The sequence below is a fragment of the Camponotus floridanus genome, unplaced genomic scaffold (genome assembly GCF_003227725.1).
Source record: "Camponotus floridanus strain SB8 unplaced genomic scaffold, Cflo_v7.5 scaffold1, whole genome shotgun sequence".
In the NCBI taxonomy this organism is placed as follows: Eukaryota; Metazoa; Arthropoda; class Insecta; order Hymenoptera; family Formicidae; genus Camponotus; species Camponotus floridanus.
This window is the reverse complement of record NW_020229214.1, coordinates 7,865,247-7,886,000: the sequence shown is the minus strand read 5'-3', so window position 1 is coordinate 7,886,000 and position 20,754 is coordinate 7,865,247. Positions and strand designations below refer to the sequence as shown.

General features: G+C 36.0%; 4 protein-coding genes across 7 annotated transcripts in view; 2 read left to right on the top strand and 2 right to left on the bottom strand.

Moving 5' to 3' along the window:
* Nucleotides 1-6,165, bottom strand: part of LOC105251334 — a 36,674-nt gene extending 30,509 nt beyond the window's left edge. Inside the window, exon 1 of one of the 2 annotated variants that reach the window (XM_011258055.3) lies at nucleotides 6,024-6,165. The gene's annotated coding sequence lies outside the window, so the exon portion shown is untranslated. Of the gene's footprint in view, nucleotides 1-2,922; nucleotides 3,233-6,023 lie in introns of those variants that run through there. The other variant, XM_011258054.3, reaches the window with a different exon arrangement.
* Nucleotides 6,166-6,323: 158 nt separating this feature from the next.
* Nucleotides 6,324-8,315, top strand: LOC105251331 (transmembrane emp24 domain-containing protein 7). The gene is made up of 3 exons (XM_011258050.3): nucleotides 6,324-6,657; nucleotides 7,227-7,472; nucleotides 7,551-8,315. Exons 1-3 carry the CDS (start codon nucleotides 6,502-6,504, stop codon nucleotides 7,776-7,778), a joined length of 630 nt encoding a protein of 209 aa, XP_011256352.1. The 5' UTR covers nucleotides 6,324-6,501; the 3' UTR covers nucleotides 7,779-8,315.
* A 797-nt stretch (nucleotides 8,316-9,112) lies between these two features.
* LOC105251330 (CDK5 regulatory subunit-associated protein 3) lies at nucleotides 9,113-11,742 on the top strand. The gene is made up of 9 exons (XM_011258049.3): nucleotides 9,113-9,310; nucleotides 9,527-9,701; nucleotides 9,790-10,028; nucleotides 10,112-10,385; nucleotides 10,472-10,602; nucleotides 10,684-10,950; nucleotides 11,022-11,233; nucleotides 11,301-11,472; nucleotides 11,548-11,742. Exons 1-9 carry the CDS (start codon nucleotides 9,305-9,307, stop codon nucleotides 11,617-11,619), a joined length of 1,548 nt encoding a protein of 515 aa, XP_011256351.1. The 5' UTR covers nucleotides 9,113-9,304; the 3' UTR covers nucleotides 11,620-11,742.
* A 105-nt stretch (nucleotides 11,743-11,847) lies between these two features.
* The window catches only part of LOC105251324 (basic phospholipase A2 homolog 1), an 84,156-nt gene continuing 75,249 nt past the window's right edge, over nucleotides 11,848-20,754 (bottom strand). The window contains exons 1-6 of one of the 3 annotated variants that reach the window (XM_025407518.1): nucleotides 19,752-20,527; nucleotides 18,900-19,387; nucleotides 12,896-13,133; nucleotides 12,651-12,812; nucleotides 12,475-12,584; nucleotides 11,848-12,285 (exon numbers count right to left, since the gene is read on the bottom strand). In XM_025407518.1, the coding sequence (XP_025263303.1) occupies nucleotides 12,119-12,285; nucleotides 12,475-12,584; nucleotides 12,651-12,812; nucleotides 12,896-13,133; nucleotides 18,900-19,116 (894 nt within the window). In that variant the 5' untranslated portion in view covers nucleotides 19,117-19,387; nucleotides 19,752-20,527 and the 3' untranslated portion in view covers nucleotides 11,848-12,118. Of the gene's footprint in view, nucleotides 12,286-12,474; nucleotides 12,585-12,650; nucleotides 12,813-12,895; nucleotides 13,134-18,899; nucleotides 19,388-19,751; nucleotides 20,528-20,754 lie in introns of those variants that run through there. The other 2 variants (XM_025410594.1, XM_025413770.1) reach the window with 2 other exon arrangements.

The window sequence follows — 20,754 nt, the reverse complement described above, 5'->3', positions numbered from 1 at the left end:
GGAGAGGGAGAGAGAGAGAAGAGAAGCGCGCTTCTCTATGATAATGTGCGCGGGGAATGGAAGCGTGGCCGGGAAACGCTCCGTGGTCCATGACCGGAACCAGTCCGGACCGCGAGGAAGAAACAGGTGGGTGCGCGCGCTGGAGACGAGGAGGATCTCTCGAACCTGTTCCCTCTCTCTCTCTTTCTTGAAAGACTCGCGAAGGAGGACTCCTCCTTTTTTTTCGCCGTCGAGGAAAAAAGGCGACCGCGAGTTCTCGCGTCTGTCCCAGGCGGGATTGATTATACGAGTTGCTCTCTTCCTTCTCGATTAGTCTAAGAAAAATTCGACAAATTTGCGTTTCGGATAACTTAATATATAAGGATTTTTTATCTACTCAAAAATATCATATCGCGATTTTGATCAAGATATTAAAAATTGTCACCATTTTTTTTCGTAATAAAATCGTGAAATATCTTCTTTTTTTTGCTTTTCATATTCAATCGTTGAAATTCTTTTTTTAAGGCAAATTAGAAACTTTAAAATATCTTGGGGAAGGGCCAGATTGGCTGTTAATTATTTCTTTGGAAATGGCTGTGAATTTCGCAAAAGTCCCACGATAAGCCAATAATTATGCATCCGGTCGCTGACCCGATTCGACGATGGTGCACCCCGGTGGTGGCTAAATCGTCGGACGTTGAGATCGATCATATACGTGCCGGTTCACGTGAACGACGAGGGCAGACAGCAGGAGTCGGCGGCCGACTCGGCGGCGCCTCTCTTTATGCCAGAAGCACATGCGCCAAGAATATCCTACCTGCCGCCCGGTGTTGTCCTCTTTGGTGTATTACGTAAAATTTATTAATGCACGACATTTATTTACGGCCGCTGTGAAGCGTTCAACAAGCCGCGATCGCGAGCCTTTTCTAATCTTAATCTTAATCTTCCCTCCCCGGTGCCTCCCTTTTCACGATACTTTATTTCGATATCTCGCGTTTATTATTCTTTTCCCGATCGAGTCGAATGTCATTTCTCGATAGGAAATTAACAGTTTGAAGTATAATTTTTTTTAAATAGAAAAACATATTTTGTGCTAATATTTTCTACAATTTTTTCTACAATTTTTTCTCGTTTTTTATCTCCCCCGGTCAACGACTTTTCGACTCCGGTCCGAATATAGCGAATATCTGTCCGCGAGTGTCTCTCGGCGCCAAATTAATTAATGCAGGGAGAATTCATTCCCGGCCAGAAATATCCCCCCTGCTCTATTTACATTCATCTCCCCCTCATTTACATATCTCTTCTATTTTCACATCTCTCACCTAACGTCTCTCTCTCTCTAGTTTTTGCTTTAATAAGCGTGATATTTGCACGCGCTAATCTCGGACATTTCGCGTGTCCTTGACGAGGTGCTCGATGACGGTTAACAACCGCGACGGAACGCATCGGCAGACATATTCTTTTTTTTCTTAACAGCGTTTACGGTCCATTTTCCAGAGCATCTTCGCGGGCAACGACGCGACACGTCGAGCGAATTACAACGGTCGAATAACGATGGGCGAACGCTCAATCTTACGTTATGTGTTACGTTTTGCCGCATTTATCGCGTCGTTTGCTCGCATCGTGCGTACCGTTACATTTCGTTTACGAGAGAAAAGTGCATTGCCCGGCGTTATATGTTTCGAGGGACGGCTGTTCCGCGTAAAACAAGCGCAACGATTGCGCGAAACGATATTCCGTTTCTTTTTCTCCCGCGAAATCGTCGAGTAAAAATCTCATCGACGAGATCGCAACGGAAAATAGCACCATCTTCGCTTCAGTTTCACTCGCGGAGCTTTGTTTTCCTCCTCTTTTCTCTCTCTCTTTCTCTTCACAAAGGCTAAATATACATCTATTTTATTCTACACGCGAAAATACGAGGAAGGATGGTTAAAATGGACGGGGAAACGTGACAGTTGTCGGTAGACAAGATGTAACTGTTGCGATATGCACAAAAGCGTGCTCATCATACGTTATATAAAAGCGGAATTATTAAAGTAATTATCCGTTAGAGAGTTGCCATATTAGCGCATGCAATGTTTTTAATTTAAAAAAAAATCTATATTAATTTTAAAAAATTTACATAAATATACAATAAAAATTGCATCTATTTATAAGTTTTAAAAATATTTATCAAATGTAAATCTGCGTTTTTTGAAATCTTTATGTGAAATTGTGCTTTCCGAGTAAGAAGCCAACAAAGGGAAACTCAAGCATCTGAAAGGTGATCCAATAATGATGTTATTAAAGTTCAAGGAAAGTTTGATTTAGGCCAGCACAATTATAAACTATTATCAAACACTTATAAAATACCAGCAGAGTCAGAGAAGAGCGTGGCATTTAAATTAATGTTCCTCTTACTTTTTCGTTCCTACATTTCTCTCATGTGACTTATAAATATATGTTAATAATATATAAAAGAATTAATTGAAAGAGAGAGAGAGAGAGATACCAAGTAGATATTTTTTCTCTTTTTGTTTTATTCATAGAACACTTATCTTAATATTATATGCGTTTTTTAAGATTATTTTTGCATTTATACTTTCCATGTTTTCCTAATTAACTCTCTCTCTCTCTTTCTCTTTTTTCTTTCCTCTGAGAACATACATATATTTATCTCGTTTAATTAAGAATTAAATCTCGTTTAATTAAGTATTAGGAGTATAAGAAATTATCTCGTTTAATTAAGTATTAAGAAATGTGTGTGCAAGCGAGATTAGAAATCAAAAGTTCCTAAAAAAAACATTTAATATCGACTAAGCATACTAATACGATTTTTCAAAATGTTTAGGTTAGAACTATTTAAATTACGAGACAACAATCTTTCCAATTTCAACCAGACTTTTCCAATGAATTTTATATCGCTCACACACACATACACTTCTCGCTTTCGGGAATAGTTACCTTACAGGTGTCCGCGATGGCCATGAGGGTCACGGACAGGTCGCACACTGTGTCACGGTATCTCTGAGGACACGAACGAGGAACGCGAAGGAACATGCCACTCGCGACGGACGCGCAGGATCGCGATAGACACTCGGGAGAAATCGCTGATCGAGATGCGAGAGAAAAGGTAGCGCGCGCGGGAGGAGAGAAAGAAAAAACGACGAAAAGACGCGGACGCGTCGAGAAAACACACGACGAGAAGGAGAGCACCGTGAAAGCGGCAAACGGACGCGCACACGACGAGAGAGACGACCCGTCTCGCGCCACTGCCGTCCGAAAACTCGTGGCGCGCGCTTCATGCAGCCGTCACGGCTGCTCCCTCCCCCCCTCCCGCGCGCCCCTTCGCCACCCCCACCACAGCACCGCCGTCGCAGCTGCCGCTGCCCCGCCGCCCTGGGAAGTTAATCTTCGCGGAGGAGAAACCCTTCGTGTCGCGTTACTACCTTCGGATTCCGCGTCGGTCGACGTCGCGTATGTTTCGTGATCGAACCGTGTACTAAGGTTACATTGTTTAGAAAAAAATTCGATCTGCCTATATCAACGATATCTCCTTTATTTCAAGTCCTTCGATCCATACAGCTCAAAATATTGCAGCAATATTATTAATATTGTTGTAACATTGCAATATTGCTGCAATTTTCTGTACTGTACGGGAACGAATTGCTCCATTCGACTCAATTTTCATATCCGAGGACAAATATCGCACGCGTTACATTTTCTGGGTAAGAATCAGGATAATCCTGTGTATTATATGCATGCGTGCATTTTTTAAATTACTTTTTGTATGAATTTTATCAATATCCTTCGATCCATACAGCTCAAAATATTGCAGCAATATTATTAATATTGTTGTAACATTGTAATATTGCAGTAACATAACATAACACAACATTGCAATATTATTGCAATATTGCTGCAATTTTCTGTACTGTGGGGACAAGTTGTTCGATTCAATTTTCATATCTGAGGACAAATATCGCACGCGTTACATTCTCTGGGTAAGAATCAGGATAATCCTGTGTATTATATGCATGTGTGCATTTTTTAAATTACTTTTCATATGAATTTTATCAATATCCTTCGACCTATACAGCACAGAATATTGCAGCAATATTATTAACATTATTGTAACATTGCAATAACATTGCAATATTACTGCAATATTGCCGCAATATTGCTGCAACTTTCTGTACTGTATGGGGACAAATTGCTCGATTCAATTTTCATATCTGAAGACAAATATCGCACGCGTTACATTCTCTGAGTAAGAATCAGGATAATCTTGCGTATTATATGCATGCGTGCATTTTTTAAATTACTTTTTATATAAATTTTATCAATGGTTTCGATTACGCGGGTACATTAAACAGGACTCGCGTGTTCGATCGATGATCTCGCGAACCTCGTTGATGAACGCGTGTTACGCGTGTCGCGTCATTAAGTACAGAGGGTCCATTCAGCTTTACGCATCCGATGCGTAGCGTACTACACGCACATTACGCATTACGAGCGTATTAATTGAAGGCAACGCGAACGCGCGCGCCCATCGCGATCGCGATGAGAGAGGTCCTTTCAAAGAGAAGAGCCCTCTCCTTTTTTCTCGAGCACCCTCCCCGCGTGCCTCCCCTCTAGCTCCCTTTAGCCTCCTCTAGCCCCTTCGACACGCACCTTCGCCGTCGCGCACCGAGACGTGACGCCAAGAGGCGCGACTACGAGACCGATGGGCGGCTCCGAAGGGCGCCTCACGACCCCAGAAACAATGCATATTATACATGTATGCGTGGTTCTATACTTGGACTATATTCTACAGGGTGTCCCACAATTCGCAATCTTGACAAGTATATCAACGATGAATTTTTCAATTTTGAAAAAAAAGATCGATATTTCTCGAATTAAGATATCAAGGTGTATTGTATTTTGAGAATCGAACCACAATTGTATGAAAAGTCCTTCTGGTACTGGGAGCAAGAATGTGATTTGAATGCTTGACGCGTGCTTACAAATCAAGAGGGGTAAATAACTCGACGCGTGCTTTCTTCACCTGCTATAAACAGTGTCTTCCAGACGCCAAACATTAAACCTACCTTTGCGTAGGAAGGAAAGACGCGCATTAAAGCAGACAGGAAGGTAATTTCATCGCGTATTCTCTCGCGCGTCTTCCCGCTTTAATATGCGTGCGTTTCCTTCCTGCGTTGCCACCAAGGTTTAATATTTAGCGAATTGCGCGGGACCCCATGACACACGAGGGAGGAAGCTAGTACTTTGTATTCTCGTCAATAATTAAATGTATAGCTACTAGTACACGAGGCGGAAAACGTGACGGAAATTTCCGATTATTATGGCAGTACATCTCTCTTTCTCTCTCTCTCTCTCTCTCTCTCTCTTTCGTAAACAAAAACGTACACATTTCGCAAGCCTCTCGAATCGCTCGTTATGACATTATTGTATTTATTGAAATTTGTTTGAAGCCATAACAAGCCGAGAATAAAAACTACCGATTTCGACAGAATCGATAAACTGTTTACAAAGAAATTTATTATCTAGTGAAAATAATGTTTGAAAAATGATCTGTTTTCTTCTTTTTCATTTTCATCAATTCATTACATAAATATAAAAAATTATTTTGACTTGATTTACGTCGTATTAATCATGATTAGTCGTACTATTATCTATTTATTCATTAATTAATGTAAATCATTATTATAAATTATTAATTAATAATTTCATGAAAAAAATCAACATCTAATATTTAGATTTAAAAATATATATATATATATATATATATATATATATATTTTTATAAATATATTGCAACATCATATCTTATATCAATACATACTTTGATTACTTTAGATAAGTACAACTAGATTTGTGTAGTGTGTGTGAGGAATATATTATTTCTAAAAATACATAACACACGTACAGAAAAGAACGCGACTAAAAATGTACTCAAATTATAAATTACAAGAATCGCAAGTTTTTTGACAATCCCTTCATCAAAAGCGTCCACCTGCAGGTCCGGAGAAACTATCTACTTGCTATTAATTACTATAACCTACCATTATCCGAGTGAATCTGATTCGAACGATGTCCATCCTCGATCCAATTTAAACCGCCGACGGTCTTTGGCAAACTTCCAATCAAACTTGGATTGACCTCGATCGATCTGACAATTGCAGTTCCGTATTTACGTATCGGGAAAACACACAAACCGCAGGTATTAGCGATAAATTAATGGGTCAAGGGGTTAAGCGCGGACGCGCTCGTATCTGCCCGCCTATGCCTGCCGTGACGTGAGCGCAGCCACTTCCGCAGCTGCGCGCTTTTCGTTACGTCCCGCGTCGCGACCGACATCCGGCCACGTTAAAATAGCTTGTTTGCGGGAGAAACCCTCGCCGGGATCTTTCCGACGGAGCCGAGAGCCGAGGTCGAAAAGGCGGAGAGCGCGCTTCCTCGCATCTTACATCAGTCCCGGGGGTGTCTTAAATGCGCGCGGATCAGTGACAAGATCACAGTTGCGAACTGACCGATTTAAGGATGGATTGCTGGTCGGCCTGGCTGCTCCTCGTCTCGTTGCTCGGCGCACTCTTGCTCGCGGGCGGCGTCGAGTTAACCTTCGAGCTGGCCGACAACGCCAAGGAGTGCTTCTACCAGGAGATCGAGAAGAACGTCTCGTCCACGTTGGAGTTTCAGGTCGCTATCGATCAATTGTACATGTATATATATATATTTGCGTCGCGATGACACGTCGCTATTATCGGCGGTCGGATCATCGGGGACCAGAGTTCGGCGCAATACTTGTGCGCTTGACTGCAAATTGAACGAACGAGGGGGAAATGAGACGAATAAAATGTAAATGTGCGAATGATGGAGAATATGCAAATGTCATTTAAAAAATGCAAATATAATATGTGCTTGTGTGTGTTAATGTAACGAGTAGAATTTTATTCCAGTAAAAAACTTACTTGTATCGATATTAAATTCTCGCTTCGACACAAGTCTGTTTCAGCTACATTTTCTTCATTTGCATGTTTAGAGAATGAAAAGGAACGTAGTGTAAAACGAATCTGGATTTTATACAAATGTTCTTTAGAAATTGAAGGAAAATTTTGTATGCCGATTGAGAGCGATATAGCAATGTTTTTGGCATCGCAATTTCCCTCTCCATTAGACTTTATATAATTGATTTAACAAGCTATAATTTCCCAAATTTTGTAAAATAATTTGTGTTGTTTGTAATAATTGTTGTTCCTGGTCTTTAGGTGGTTACAGGTGGCCAGTATGATGTAGATGTAACTTTGGAGGCTCCAAATAAGGAAATTATCTATAGTCAAGTGAAGACACAATTTGATTCGCATAACTTTATACCAACTATATCAGGAGTGTATAAGGCCTGCTTTAGCAATGAATTTTCTACATATTCACATAAACTTGTGTATATGGACTTCCAAGTCGGCGACGAAATGCCGCTTCCTGGTCTTGGAGAACACGTCACAGTAATGACTCAGGCAAGTTATTGTTGGCAGGAATCTTTTTACAATATATATTAATGAAGAACGATATCTCACTTGTCAGTGTTTTTACAGATGGAGTCTTCGGCACAGGAAGTGCACAAGAATTTAATCAGCATCCTCGATTATCAGACGCATCACCGTTTGCGTGAAGCACAAGGTCGCAAACGCGCGGAGGAACTTAATGAACGGGTGCTTTGGTGGTCGGTAATGGAGACAGCTTGCATTCTGTTCATCTCCGTGGGGCAGGTATTCATTTTGAAGAACTTCTTTACGGATCGAAGTCCTTCTCAAAGTTATTAGTGTGATTGCAAAGTAATGAAAAAGGAAAAACTCGTTTACTATCGAGGTACACGATCATCGATCGAATTGTCCTCGTGATGTTTTTTTTCATCACCGGACAAAGTGCCATCGTACTGTCCGCCGGTAATATGTCAAATCTGCACGTTCTCTCAGCGGAACATTCATCGCGAACCTCTTCTGGCAGTCTGCTTCGAATCTTTCGCTGAAAGGACTTGGCGATCGGAATCCAAAGAGCCGGTGAGAAGCACAAAGTGATCTACATCCTCGCGCGTATCATGAACGTATGCATCGTTCATAGATACTAATTTATACCGAGGATAAGAACATTTGCAACACGGGTGCTGATACAACTCGGAATGATTAGAAGGGAGAGTGCAAGCAATAGAAATCTTACACATACTCCTCTCGATGGACACTCAAGTTGTACTTATACTGGCCACAGAGACAATATAATGGATACTGAAGGGGACATGGACATCATGTTTTTCTTACTGTGAATGTGTAACATAATAAATTAAAAGATACTTGTGTGTATTACGTTTGTATCGCCTAGCGATCTAATTAATTCCCGTCTTTCGTACTTATACAGTATTTCTCGCGCCTTCCATGATTTATTTTAAACATCAGATAAGATAGAAGTTACTTTTAAATAAATGAATCGATTATTTCCATCGATTTAAAGCGATAATTTTATTTATTCAAAAAAATTCTTTTTTAACTATCATTACTTATATATATATGAACAACTGCAATGACGTTCTTTTTTCATACGTGACAGGTGTGGCAGGTGTCTTTTTTTTCTGCTGCGTATGTATTTGATAAACGCGTTCACTAGTGTAAAAAATAGGGCAAATGAGATCATCAACAATCCCCCCATATTTTTTAAGTAAGTTCTCTAAAAATTTTCATATATATTATCTATTCGTTACAACTTATTATAATATTTAATTAAGAATCATTCTTACAATTCTATCGAATGGTTTACAGGATACTTAATTTATATATAAACAATTTTTGTAAAAAATTAATAAATTTGTGTATCATCGATATATTACACATTCTCAAATCGTCAATAAACTATTTATTGTTGGTTACAAAAATCATGAAAATTTTGCTACAAAATCACAATTAAAATTATAATCAAAATATATAGCAATGATAAATATTTGATTATTTCTATTACTTTAAATATTATTTAAATTAGCTTCGATTTTCAATGATTTTTTCATAGCTTCTATTTCCTTTTTACGAAAAAAAAATTTATCTTGATTTTTGTATTTTGAAGGCTGTGTGGATTCTTCTAATTTTATATTACCTAATTAAATATAATTTATATTACTGTGTCTAAAGTTTCTTTTATTACGTATCATTTTTGTCAAGGGGACAGCCGGTGCTGCAGACAATCGAGTGCGTCACTGTTGTCATATGACGGCAAGAGAAAAACAGCTGTTATAACCTCTGTTATAATTCCAATTGATGACAGATTTACGATTTCCTAAAAAAAGAAGCTCATTAGATTTAGCAATATGCAGGTAAACAGTGTTGTATTATTCGAAAATAATGAATTTGTTGTAAAAATAGCATAAATTTTAAGTATAAAAGGTATCATATATGCATATACATACACACGTGTCAGTCTCGAAGTAAACATCTTGTTAGATTAACAATTTATAGTTGTTTTAATATTTTAATTGTATTACCTGCTAATTTATCTTGAAAGTAATATTTATATATAATTAATTATTTAGGAACAAGATATTCCAATTGACATTAATACTGGCAAGTTATTGGACTGGTTGATTAACCGAAGGCATTGCAAAAAAGACTGGCATACAAATGTCTGGACCATCAGGGAAAAAATTAATAATGCAATACAGAATATGCCTGCCCATGATGGCATTGCATCATTGTTATTTGGCGCTTGTAATTTTTATTAATTTATCTTAATTCATCTTTTAATCTTCTACAAGCATATGGTTGTAGATTGTTTAATCTTCGTATCTTTTTACAGATATAAATTATTTTTATTGTGTCAAAATTGTAGAAATTTTGAAGGAAACGGAAGCAGACACAAAAAATTTATTTGGTCGTTATGGTTCGCAAAGAATGAAAGATTGGCAAGAGATTTTACGATTGTATGAAAGAGATAATATATATCTTGCTGAAGCTGCACAAATGCTCATAAGAAATGTCAATTATGAGGTCCCCAGTATTAAGAAACAGATACAAAAATTAGAACAATCTCTGATTGTAAATACGTTGATTTATTTGTAATGTTATAGTATTTATTTATTATCATTGTATAAATATTGTATACAAAATTGTATTTGCAGGATTTCGAAAAGAAGGAGGCAGAGTATAAAAAGTCAGAAAATATTGCACATACAGAATATAATACATTGTGCAAACAATTAGGTATAACTGGCTACAGCACAGTTAGACATGAACTGATGGAAAAAGTCAAAGAACTGCCAGAAATTTACCAGAGAGTAGCAGAAAAGACAACGAGTTTAAACAAAGTTGTCGAATTTTATAGTGCATTTGTAGAGTTTACTTTCGGCCAGCAGTATGACAGTAATTGTGTATCTATAATTAAATATGTAATCGGTATGTTACAAAATCATTATTTCAAGAATGAAAATAGAAAATATTAATATTATTTCAAAAGTATAGATATAAACATATTTTTATAGAGAAAGGAGACACAACAACATTTGAATATACTTACGGAGAAGCACCAGCGTCGATAATTGAACCACCTTTAAATATTAAAGCTGATGAAGATGAAAGTAATGAAAGAGCTAGTGTAAATATTGACAGCAATGTATGAATATTTTTGTCTTTTTCAATGACGAGTAAAAATTCTCCCTGATCGCATTATTAAAAAGAAAAACATTTTCAACAGACTATTGATTTTGGCAACTTAGATCTAAATCAAGAAATTGATTTCGGCGAAGAAGTTAATTTGGATGCAGGAGGCGATATTGATTGGGGAGATGAAGATGTAGAACAACCTGCTGCGACGGAAATAGACTACAATATCTCTCTGGAGGAATCGGGTATAGTTGTAGAAACAGCGGGTCACGAAGGTGGTGTAGCTACAGGATCTGACGCATACACGATATTGGACAATCCAGTAACGAGATCGGAATTTATCAATCAACTGTTTGAGGTATTGTATATAAATATGCCATACATATAAGATTGATCATTACATTTTAAGTAAATTAAATATTTTTACAGTTAGAGGCATTTTTGAAATTACGTTTATACGAGTTTAAAGGCGATGACAGAAACAACCTCCTGAGTTTTAGTCAGATGCAAAATGCTTCGCCTATTCTGCAACTTTCCACCACAGAGACCACTCAGAATATGCTGGACAATGTTCAAATTGTCCTTTCAGAGATATTACATAGCAATGTACAGCATTTGCATAATATCAAACATTATTCAAGGTATGTTTATAATTGTATACAAAAATAAAATTCTTATAGATATATAATGTTCATATTTTCATCACAGGTATGTGGATGTAGTGACAGCCACTTTAAAGCAAAAATTAAACCTGATTGATAGAATGGTAACCCAACAAAAATCCATGCGACAAAAGCAAGAAGATGCGCAGAACCAAATCGATAAATTGCGTCCACTATTAAAACTTGTTATACAAAGAACTAAAGAGTTGCAAACAGAGGTATGTATCTTTGTTGTCTCGCAATACTGTACTTTTCGGAGATGAAGTTACTTTTTATATTGTACTTAATTACAGATAGAGCAAGACATTTCCAAGAGATACAAAAACAGAATGGTACATTTGACTGGAGGTGTAAATACATTGTAAATGACAAGAAACGGAATTGTTGAATTAATGTTCAATGTAAGTAATTTTTAAATTAAAGCAACACATGCGCGAAAATAAATCGATTTTGCTAATATAGAATATATCACATAATTTTTTTATAATTATACATACTTATTTCTTTGACGGTATGTCATATGTATAATGATATATACATTATGATATAATGATAAAATAAACATTGCAATATTATGATAACCATTATTGATGTAATATGACCTTTTTATCTTTAAGCGCATTAAAGACTCAAGTAAAGACGCAATTTTTTTTGGAAATAATCAATATTCGTTTTGGATATTGAAGTTTATTGCCTTTGATGTGATTAGTTTTTTATCATGCATATATAAATAATAAAAGTTGCATGTGAAACATTTTTTATCTCGAAAGTTAAACCTTACGCAAATTACGCAAAATGAGTTTATCGTATTTTTTAACCGTATGATTCGCCTTTCGACCAAGATATTTCCAAAAAAAAAAAAAATTATATAATCATGAAAAGATTCTGCACGAGTCTCCAGGCTGACGAGGTACATACTGCTTTGGTGGTAGGACAAGGGTATTTTTTCAGACACTCGGCTAACGAGCGATCGCATTCGCACAAACGTTGAGCGCAAGATCCCGATCCTCCCCAGCTTCCATGTTCAACCGCTGCAACAAAGATTTAACGCGCGAACTGTTTTATCTTATCGCGTCACATTATTACATTATACGCATCGAAAACAAATTTATCAAGTTGGTTGAGTTTAAAAAAGGTTGTATCAAAGATATTTTAATCTTTCGTAAGAGAAACAAGATGCACTGAATGCGGAAAGATGAAATGATAATCAATAAACATACCGCAAACCGGTTTGTAACCGTGATAACACCTCCAATAATATGGTACAAAGTATTCCGAGAACATTGGACATTCTGTGGCATCGTAGCACCAATCGTGCATCTTGCAGCATCTGAAGTATTTTATTTTTAGATTTATGTATTTGTATTTTTTTCCATATATAGATAAATAACATTACTGATCGATGCCATCGATGACATAACCGGATCCTAAAAATCCGCAGTAACAACCGTATCCCTTGTAAGCTAAAGGATTACACCCCGTGGCGCATACCACCATGTTATAGAGATGTATCACTCCTCTCTTGAATCTTGCATGGCCCGTCGTTTTCTCACTCGTCCTAAAATCGCGCAATCTTCGTATCAGTTTGTTATTTCGTGAGGAGAATTTTCAGTTATGCACTGATTGCCTCGATACACTTACGCGATAGATCGAGCTCTCGTATTATTCAACGCGGTATCCATCTGCGACGACACGTGGACGTAGATATCCTTGTCGCGGGTCGAGGGAGTGCTCCAGGGGTCACCGCTATGACCAATGTAAAGGTTGTCTCCTTGATTTTCTGCATCCTTTATATCATCATTCATATACGAATAATCGTAATCCTCTTGGCGCGTTCGCGCACCTCCGAGTATCTTGTAAACATCTGGCGTACCGTTACCTGCAATTGCCGTAACCGCCGATAAACTAAATACATAGCGATCGCATAGAATCGCACACAACGAGAGAGCACATCTATTTGCCATGTACAGTTATAATCGTAGTAATAAAATAATATACAGTTATCCTAGTTCTAGTTAGATTATGTTATTTTATTTAGTCTATGTTACTTTTATTTCATTTATTTATTCGGAGCATTTTATAGTCGAACGAGAAAGTGTAACGAATTAATTATTAATCGCTAATAATTACCTATCGATTAAAAACTGTTGATCAATTGATTACTATGATAAATATTTTTATATAAAGATTACGTGCGATGTATATTTTTCTAGAGATAAAAACAGAGAATGTGCTAACAATGTCAATTCCAGCGTGATGTGAATTCGAAAGTGCTTGTTTTTTTTCGAGCCGTTAAGTATTTAATGCGTAAAAATGTGTTTTGTACGATGGTTTTCCTAAACGTCGGAAATCGTATTTCGCCTTGAGCTAGACCCGCTTAGCGTAAAACTACTCTCATTTATCCTACTTCTGATCTTCTTTCAACGGTTTTCTCGACAATCTTCTATAAATGCCGAGAAAATTGCGGTACATCCAACTTTCTGTCGAACGATCGCGTAACGAAATGTCGAGAGCATTTTCCGTTTTCACTTTTTAGATTATTCTTTCTACCAGTTCGATGAGATACGTGTAGAATATATTTCTCGCGCAAATTTCATTACGTTTCGAGATTATTTTTAATATATTGCAATATATTTGGAGAAAAAAGCGATAATCTTCTATAAATGCCGAGAAAATTGCGGCGCATCCAATATTTTGTCGAACGATCGTATAAAACGAAATGTTACGGGAGCATTTTTCGTTTTCATTTTTTAGATTATTTTTTCTACCAGTTCGACGAGATACATGTAGAATATATCTCTCGCACAAATTTTATTGTGTAATTTTATTGCGTGTTTCGAGATTATTTTTAATGTATTGCATACATTCGAAGAAAAAAAGTGAACACATTTTGTATATAATTAAGAAACCGATAACCTTAAATTCTTCTCGCGATAAAAATTATGTATATGGCTCCATTTTTTTTTTTTTCAATTATCTTATCGTATAAGTTATTTAACATTCAATAGCTATTTCATCATATATTGAATACATTTATGCAATCAATTTCATATACAAGTTATTCTGATAACACTGAAAATAATTAAATCTTAATAGTTTATGGTACTTTTTTTTTTTTGAAATATCACTTTTTTCAAGCTGTACATATATACACATTTATCGAAATTATAATTTATAATTTTGTATTGAATTTTATTTTTTATTCAATATTTATATGATTTATTTTTTATCAGAAAGTAAGCAAGTCAATAGGATGGCTTGTTATAAAAAACAATAATAAATAAAAAATTAAATAGTTTTAGAGAATAATATCGATAGAATAAAAGGATGTAAAGATAATATCACATGTATAATGACAAAAAGCAGTTGCGTTTTTTTGATCTGTACAAATAAGGAAAGAAAATTATGTCACAATTTTTTTTCTCTTTCTAAAGTATGTAATGTTGGCTCTATCTTTATGTTTTTGGGAAAATATACATCTTTCTGTCAGAAATATTATATCTTTGTATTATATATTTGCTCATTGACATACATTTAAAAATGCGTTGTTTATATTACGAGAGAACAAACTTTTACACGACTTATCCTCGTATTTGTGAATAAAAAAGTTATACAAAAGATATTGTAATTTCCTTATAAATATATAATTTGAAGAAAGTGCTTTATACATATAAATTAAAAAAATTAAAAATCATTAGATAATTATTCAATCTTTATGATATTTATTAAGAAACAAGAATGTTATATATGTATACACGATACTGAAGTTTAATTATTTTTGATATTATCAGAATAAGAGTAATTATAAAAATGTATCAATATATATTGTGTTCTTCTCTGATGTAGTTAATTGAAATTATAAAAATTGTTACACACGTACACATGTACATAAATATTTCTCTATACATGGGTGTTATCACATACTTAAAGGTAATTAAAGGTAATTATGCATATATACGGAGCCACTTCCGATTTCACATATGTTGTCAAGATCAACATTCTGAGTAATGTTATAAAAATTTTAGGCCGCGCTCGTTGTTTCTTAATAAGTTATTAACCAAAAAGTTTAATGAATAGAACACAATTTTACGTCGTAGAATCATTTATATTTTTACGTCGTAGAATCATTTATATTTTCATTTAGGATACATAGTTGCCATTATTTCGAAAAAGGTACACACACGCGCGCGCGCGGGGGATGTAAGGGGGAGGCCTTCGGGGAGTCCCTCTCCCGCAACCACCCCGCCGATAGAGACCGCATTGCGAAGTGTTTAATTACAATGGATATATGCTGATTGAACTTTTCGTAATGCGGTCCCTACCGGCGGGGTAGTTGTGGGAGGGGGGCCTTCGGCCCTCCTTGTACCCCCCCCCCCCCGCGCGCGCATACACATACATTTGTGAAATTAATAAAACTTTTTTCTATAACTTATTAAGAAACAACGAGCGCGGGCTAAAATTTTTATAACATTACTCAGAATGTTGATCTTGACAATATATGTGAAAACGATTGAAATCGGAAGTGGCTTCGTATATCTGCATAATTACCGAATTAAATTATATCAAGGATGGAAATGGTCAACGAATTCTCAACGAACTCTCTTTTTTACAAGTGAACATTTCTTTCGTCAACATAACGTAAACAATTTCATCCGAACGACTTATTTTCCATATATGATCGTTTCTTTGTTTCGTCTATTGTCTAATTCTAATTTGAAACAATTTAATTCAATATTTAAACTAATAATTCATCAATCCTGTTATTTCGGAAAATGCAACCGGAGCGTTTCGGTTCACGATGCATGGATACTTTGAGCATAAGAAGAAAATATGTTTTCGCGTATACAGTGCGGAACGTATATGTAGTCTCTAATATCGAAGAATTTTTGCTAGAAACATTTGAAAATTATATTTATCTTCGCAGAATTTTACGGAAAAGATTCATATATTCTGACATTTGTGACATTTTTTATATGTTTTGATGTAATATTTGTGGATATTAAAATATGATTTTACATATAAAAATAAAGTAAATCTAAACACATAAAAGTGTGCGGTAATGTCTATGAATTCTTAATTTTTAATCTCATGACGTAATTGTACAAATTACTATTTGCAGTCTTTCGCTAGAATTTGTAGTAATATCTATTGTAATAAAATATGGTTATTCTTTTCGTCTTTTACGCAAAAGACTCAGTAATCGTGAAAGAGAAAGATAATGGGCAGCTAGATACAAATTATTACAGACATTGCAATAATATTATATAGTATGAGGAGAAAATTATTAAGCGAAATTATTAATGCAAATATTAATAAAAAAAAATCTCTTTATCCTTTTTTATATAAGACAAGTGTGAGAACAAATTTATCTTATATAAAAACAGTAAAGAAATTTTAAATTTATTAATAACCAAGACTATTTACTTAAAAATCCTAATATCAATAATCGCAGATTTTTAAAATTGTTGCAATAACGCGATGAAATTATAATGGTAACAGATCAGTTAGATAATTAAAGAGACAATTAGCGAGCCACGTTCCTACAGAAACATTGTAGTAGTGTAGTTACTGTAACGAATTATTGTAACTGTACACACTTGTTACAGTCGACGCGTCTCGCGAGATTATACACCGTTTTATCGTCATCATATTTCTCTCTCTCTCTCTCTCTCTCTCTCTCTCTCTCTCTCTCTTTCTTTTCTTGCGGTTGGAACTGCTCAACGATAAGTAAATTGAGATCGCGAAATGAAACGACGCGATCGAATCACGGCTTTTTAACAGCTCCATGGTAACAATCAACGACTGGCGTCATAATGCTTCGCAACGTTAATTAGTCTGACGCGATAGTCTCTGTAATCCACGTAACACAATTCCTTTTTGCTCGCGGTTTCCATGGCACAGCCACGTAAAAATTTAATACGTCGATTTCCTCCGTTGGAAGTACGCGAAGGCGAATAAAGTCAGCATAGAAGTCAAGCTTCAAACGAGATTCTATCGTAAATATGGAATTTTCCAAAATAAATTCAATTAATGGAAAATATGGCAATATTATAAAATGTCACATGAAAATAAACTGTCCAAAAATAAATATAAGAAACAAACATTACGAAGAGACGAATTTAACTTGCGAGACACGTGCAAAGCTCGAATTTTCAATATAATACGATATAAGATAGAAGAGAAATAATTTTAAAAGGAGAAAGTAATGCGAAAAGGATCCCACTCATTATTCAAATTGCTGTGTATGGTAATTTTTGAGGTCTCATTAAACATTAAATTAATTATGCCTGCATTATTTTCCTCCGTCGCGAACAAAGTTATCTCTTTAGGTCGCTTGACCTGAATGGGCGTCTCATTGTCGTGTGTGAATCAACTTAATTAGAAATGAAACTTGCTTTTTAGATCTGATATGCAATTGTGTACGTATTTTTCTAAGAGAACTATGCAATCTATTGCTAATTTTATTATGATAAAATAATTTCACCAGTACATGATTAGAGCAATGGCTAATGTCTACTATATTAATAAAAAGCGAGAAAATGATGTGTAAATTTTTCACACTAAAAGAAGGAGATAATTGTGTATGTCTCCCACGCATATTGTGTATTTTACATTGATGATTAACAATAGAAATAGCATATTTGCGAAAATATCGAAAATTAAGAAAAATGCGAAAGAAAATTAATAAAACTTTTATAATTAGTAATATTTTTTTCATATACAATTAAATAAAATTTATGTCTACTTGCAATATTATTTATATAATTTTGCTTTTTATATATTGAATTTTTTATTTATGACTTTGAGATTTGCGTTATAAGCGCAATCATTAATAAAATGTAAAAAAGACAAACAATATGGGAACAAAAATATGTTTGATACATAAATACCTTTATCCTTTGAATAGTATGATACTATATTAATATTCGATATATATGATTTTAAATATCTATATGGAGTTATATTACATGTTATAGTTGTACAGTACTATTGATTTAATAAAATAAATTATTGATTCCATGTAATTTCAGAATTTAATACTGAATTGTAATGTGTTTGTTATGCATCGTAACGGAGATATAATAACGTAATGCAAACTTGTTGATTCTATATTTCTTGCGTAATGTCAGTCGCGATTTTTCTTTAACATATTATTTTAAATCTCATTTTACGATTTATACATCTCAACAAAGGATTTTATAATTATAATTATTATATGCGTCATGTATTTTTATATGTACATTTATTCTCATTTGCATGCATTTTACTTCTTCAAGTATTTCTTGTGTTTTTACATGACATATAAATTGATAAATGAAATTTCATCTTCAATTATAAATCGCTTATAAGATAATCAAGTATAAAATAAACCGCTTTCATGTCATTTCGCTTTCTTTTTATATAATCTTTCAATCAGTGTAGTTTTCAATTATTTGTCAATCAATGTAGTTTTGAAATTATAATATAAAAATTTTCTTCTAAACTTTCTATCTATTGTGTCTTTTAAAAAATAATTTGGACAAATAGAGAATTGAATCCCGAGTAAGGCTTCTCCCTTTCTATCTGAGACGATTCTTGTAGCACCCAAAAATAATTCGAAAAAGGGTGAAAAGGTGAATCCCCCGTTGACATCAGTAATGCTCACCTCTGGCATCGAGGACGAGCAACATTCTGGATAGAAGGAGAACGCATAGGATTTTTCCGCATCGACGAGACGATCGATCCATCCGCGGCGGATCGCGGCCACGTGCGACATCGAATCTTTCGCGGAACATGGGGCACGTTTTCCACCCGATGGCGAGAGCGGATCCGGGTTTGATTCGGACGCCCTTCGTGTCACCTGCGTATCGCCCTTGGTTCATCCGGCGTGGAAGCACTACTCCTCACGTGTCGCCGCATCGGGAAAACTGCAGCGGGTCACAAGGCGTCTTGTTACACGGCTTCTATCGCCACCGGTTGGCGGTTCATTACCACGTCCGTTGATTAACGCTAATTCGCTCTTCGCAGTGATGTAATCACCGGGGCAATCCGAGAAAGCGCGTATCGCGATAGATCAATTAACGCGGCCACGATGTTGCCCTTTCACCAGCGACGTCTTCTTCCCTCAAATGTCCGCGTAGAGTGAAAACTAAACTGAAAAAGGCCACGTAGACGATCATTGTCATCCGAGCAAAGTCTTGGACGAATACTCCCGTACGATACGAGGAGTGTCCTTTTTCCCGCGTGTTGCATTCAATTCGCTGGAATTTAATAACGTGGACCGCGGCTTTTGCGGCTCACATATCTACACGCGTCCCTAGCTTAGGGCATAAATCAACGTAGCGCCTCGAAAGAAAGCTTCCATGAAAGTTCACAGGATTTACGCGTCCGCGTTATTACGTTACGGTGCTATTTTATGAACAAATCGCGCCGGATAATCCCGAGCTTTCGTCCAAGCACGCTTTATTATCGCGCAGATTCGATCATTTTTCCTTCGATTTCCGATCGCGAACAATACCTTTCGAAATTCAAAAGTGCTCCTCTTCGTAGACACTAAAAACTTTGTTTAGGGACTTTGAGATAACAGCACGATTTACTTCCAAGTTTCTCATACAGCAAAGATTCACTTCGGCAACGAGAGACTGACAAAGTACTAACTGTTTCTTATCAGACACGGCAGCATCGTTTCCCTCCACGCGACCTTTCCTTCCACCTTTCGCCGACATCCTTAGATACACACCGCGATCTTGGGTACACTTGGTTTAACTCCGTGACCTCGAGAGCGTCCATCGAGAGTGTGGCTGAGTGCTCGACTCGAGGGACTGCGTCTTTGCCGAGTCCTATAGTCGCACTACCATCCAGTCTTGGTCTAGGAAATCTGCGCTGTTACACTTTCGTCGGCTTCCTCGTCGAAGAAGGAGAAGAGAAAGAGAGTGAGAGAGATCGTTAGAGTCTGTCCTTCCGTTGACCGCGCGATCTTTAATTCTTCTGCGCTCTAAATTCGTTAGCCGTGACTTTTTCCAGCAACTCGCTCGAATTTAAAGCGAGATGCATTTCGGATCTTGTTTCGGAATACTAGATGCGTGAAATCGACGCTACGATGTTGACATTTACATACGATCACGCTCGGGACACGAAGTGTAATGTGCCGCGACACGACTCGTGTTCTTATGGCACACTTTAACGATATTAAAGTATGATTTACGGATTAATGTCAAGATCAATCAAACGTAATCATGTAACGTGTCTGAATATCCAAACAAATTTCAAATCAATTTGTTTCCAACTATGATATTTTTATAAATTACATAAAGATTTGTTCTTAATTTTTGAAATTATTAAGACAAAAATATTTTTTTAAACTCGCAACTATTTAGCGAGCAAAACATTTTATAGTTCTTGAAATAAAACTCATACACATAATAACATCTGTATCTGTGATGCATTAATTTACGACGAAATCTGGACGCAGATAAATCTTTGTAAGCTCAAGATGAAGAGGTTGAGATGCAACAGGTTAC